Genomic DNA, 3,436 nt, shown 5'->3' with positions numbered 1-3,436 from the left:
GGGCAGTGGTCAGTGAGACTCGTATCGTATACGCCAGAATGTATGCTATCACTGTTACACAATACATGGTCTATAGTTGTAGATGCACTTGGTGACAATCTAGTAGGTTCTTGGATTGTATTCTTAAAGTTGTATGACTCCAGTAGGTGCGTGTATTCACAATTCGTGTCTTTGCTGATATCAATGTTAAAGTCGCCAACAATAGTGATGGTACCATAGCTCTTACTGCTTAGGGTGGAAAGGATAGATTCCAACGATTGATAAAAAACGGGCAGACTCGAGTTTGGTGGCCGGTATATTGTACCAACAACTAAGCGTGAATCTAAAAGAACAAAGAGAGACTCAACCGAACTGTTACTAATCTCAGTATCGGTGATTATCCTAAAGGGTACCGTCTGCTTGATTAGGAGAGCCACTCCACCACCGCGCGATACAGCATTCCTGGGATTGCTTACAAGACTGTATCCCGGAATGGAGATGTGCTCACCTTCTTTTAACCAAGTTTCCGTTAAGCCAATTACATCAAAGGTAAAATTATGCTGTGCTAAAAAGGAACACAATGTATCTTTGTTTCTTCGAAAACTTCGAATGTTGCAGTGAAGTATCGATATACCCTGGGTTTTGTGGAATTCCCGTTCAACATCACGGATTGAGAACGCCATGATTGGTGTGGCAAACAAGACTTAGCACTAGAGGCTCTAAACTACCTTTTTCAGGTCGTCTTCAGAAGTGATGTGCAAGACACGAGAATTTTCGGTTTTCCGCATTAGAATTTTGGCCTGCGATACCCATACATACTTCCAATTTTTCTCTCTTCTCGCTTGGCGAGCTTTTGCGAGAAGAATCTTATTCTCTTGGCAGAGGTGTTCATTAATGAATATGGGCTCATTGTTTTGGAAGCCCAGGGCTGATGTAGACAACCTCTCTTTCTTGGCATTCTTTATCAATTTGTCTCGGACTGCAATGGATGTAAACCGTACCAAAATATTCTGTTGAGCCTTGTTTTTGGTCGGAACTCGATGCACTACATCGATATCTTCGGTACGAAGTTCCATCTTCAAGCAAGTCGCTATGTTTTGCATCATGTCTGGCAGCGATTCGTCTGCCGACACTGGAACATTTCTTATTTCCAAGTTGTTCCGACGACTGTATTGGTTGAGATCGATTATTTCCTGTCGCATTTCTCTCACTTCCCCCTGCAATTGGCGCACATCGACAATAATACTAGCCTGCTGGTGTTTCACTTCTGATAGTTCGCGGTGCACGTTGTGAACGTCAGTCCTTAGTTGCTCAAATGTCCTATTCATGACATCCATGGATGTCTTGATGTCCTGCATGTCCCTCTGGGACTGTTTGTTGTCTGCTACTAAGCTTTTTATGTCAACTCTGATGCTTGTTGTGATACTTTCCAGCTTTTAGGTTATGTCAAGCAAGACTTTAGCTAGTTCTTTAATGGTACCCGGCGGTTTGTCCGCAAGAACCTGTCCAAATGATTTCAGCGGATTTTCACCCATTACAATTTTCCTACAAACAGAGCAACAATGCAGAGCGATCCAGCAGCTATAATTTGAACTCGAGATGAACGTTTGAACGCTTACGTACCTGCAAAGATGCAAGGTCCGGGTTTAGTACATGGCAGGTGCTACTTGCTGCCTGGATCGCTCTGAAGTGATGCTGGCTCCATCCAGACAGGGCTCTTATAGCAAAGCCAAGGTGCGTCGTTTGCCAGAATAGCCGCTGCGCGCACCAGCTCCTGTGGTGACAGCGCGATCAGCCGTTCGGGCGATAGGTCCGTCGTAGGCCACCAGTTAAGTCACCCTCTTCTTAAGCAATCTTTCGTAGATATGCCTCACAGCTGCGCCGTCAGAAGAGGATTCAGCAGGCACGGCGACGCTAGATCCGTGTTGATCCGCTCACTGGGAAATACTGCAAAGATGCAAGGTCCGGGTTTAGTACATGGCAGGTGCTACTTGCTGCCTGGATCGCTCTGAAGTGATGCTGACTCCATCCAGACAGGGCTCTTATAGCAAAGCCAAGGTGCGTCGTTTGCCAGAATAGCCGCTGTGCGCACCAGCTCCTGTGGTGACAGCGCGATCAGCCGTTCGGGCGATAGTCCGAACAAGTGGTCAGCACAGCCTGAGCCCTCATCGCGCCTCTATGGCCCGACACCACAACTCCATGATTATATCTGGCATACAGAGCTTTCTCTCCACCCCCCTGGCGATTTGGATTCTCCTTCCTTGGAACCAGACTGAATTGGCACTCCTGTGTGTTGTGCACCTGTCGAATGTGTGCGTGTGTGCCGTGCTGTGTTATTGAGCAAGTGTGTGTGCACGTTGAGGGGAAGGAAGCGTCTTCTGCATCCTGCAAATTCCTGCTCTAGATGGCTGGTTATCAGATGCTCTAACATACAGGCATCAGCCCTTTTTTTTAGTCTAGTGTGCCAAGTTACAACTAAGATTATTATTATTATTATTATTATTATTATTATTATTATTATTATTATTATTATTATTATTATTATTATTATTATTATTATTATTATTACGACCACATTGATTATGTTGAAGCTAGCGTGACACATAATTCAAAATATTTCTGAAGCTTTGTGGGCTCTCTCTTCTAAAAAGCGTGCCAAAGATGTACGTCTTCTTCATGAAAATAGTGGTATTCCATAACTGAGGTTTTTTAGCGCACGAGAAGGGACGAAAGACAGTGGCGAGACGATGCTGTGTCCTCGTCTCGCCACTGTCTTTCGTCCCTTCTCGTGCGCTAAAAAACCTCAGTGATGGAATACCAACACGCCCTAACCTACGCTCTTTCAAAACAGTGGTGTTGTCTCGATCACTGCTGATGCCTTTGCAGAACATTTCTGTTTGCTATATGGTGTGAAATATGCTTCAAGTAACCTTCCTTCTCAGTCTGGCACAGTGTATGCTATCAGTCAATGAAAACCTTGTTTTCAAGTGTATGAAGTGCCTTAAACGTTCCCTTTCTTGCGGTGTTGATGGTATTTCCTCTGCAGAACTTAACCCTTTGAGACGCTGTCTACACAATTGTGCAACAGCAGGAGAGTGCATCAATAGCAAAAGCACTGATGAAAGTAATGGTATTTAAAATGTGTTTCATACATCTTGAAACGCTTATTATTGGAACTGTGCTGCAATTTTGAATAACGTGCAGAATGTTTTAACAAAATGAGTGGAAAGGTAGACGGCTGGGTGCCTTTACTCTGTGTCAGTATGTTGTATGTAGCGGGTTCACTTCTTTCATTGTTTTTTACTATGTCGTGCACCAGGCATAATTTTCAAGTGGCTGGATAAGTGCTTTTCAAGCTTTTCAAAACACGAAATAGTACATGATCTCATATTTTGTGTTCCTGTAGTGAGTTTTCGCATGGAGTCGAAATTTTGTAAACTTGACAAAACTCGCTACA

General features: G+C 44.0%; 1 protein-coding gene across 1 annotated transcript; it reads right to left on the bottom strand.

Annotated features, from left to right (window-relative positions):
• Positions 1-401: 401 nt before the first annotated feature.
• LOC142564423 (uncharacterized) lies at positions 402-1,337 on the bottom strand. Its single transcript, XM_075675418.1, has one exon. It carries the CDS (start codon positions 1,335-1,337, stop codon positions 699-701), a length of 639 nt encoding a protein of 212 aa, XP_075531533.1. The 3' UTR covers positions 402-698.
• Between the last annotated feature and the right edge of the window lie 2,099 nt (positions 1,338-3,436).

This window comes from Dermacentor variabilis, chromosome 11, assembly GCF_050947875.1.
Source record: "Dermacentor variabilis isolate Ectoservices chromosome 11, ASM5094787v1, whole genome shotgun sequence".
NCBI classification, from domain to species: domain Eukaryota; kingdom Metazoa; phylum Arthropoda; class Arachnida; order Ixodida; family Ixodidae; genus Dermacentor; species Dermacentor variabilis.
This window is presented reverse-complemented; position numbering and strand designations above follow the sequence as displayed.

Coding starts and splice junctions, on each gene's coding strand:
- LOC142564423 (XM_075675418.1), bottom strand. CDS start 1,337: ATGCAGGACATCAAGACATCCATGGATGTCATGAATAGGACATTTGAG.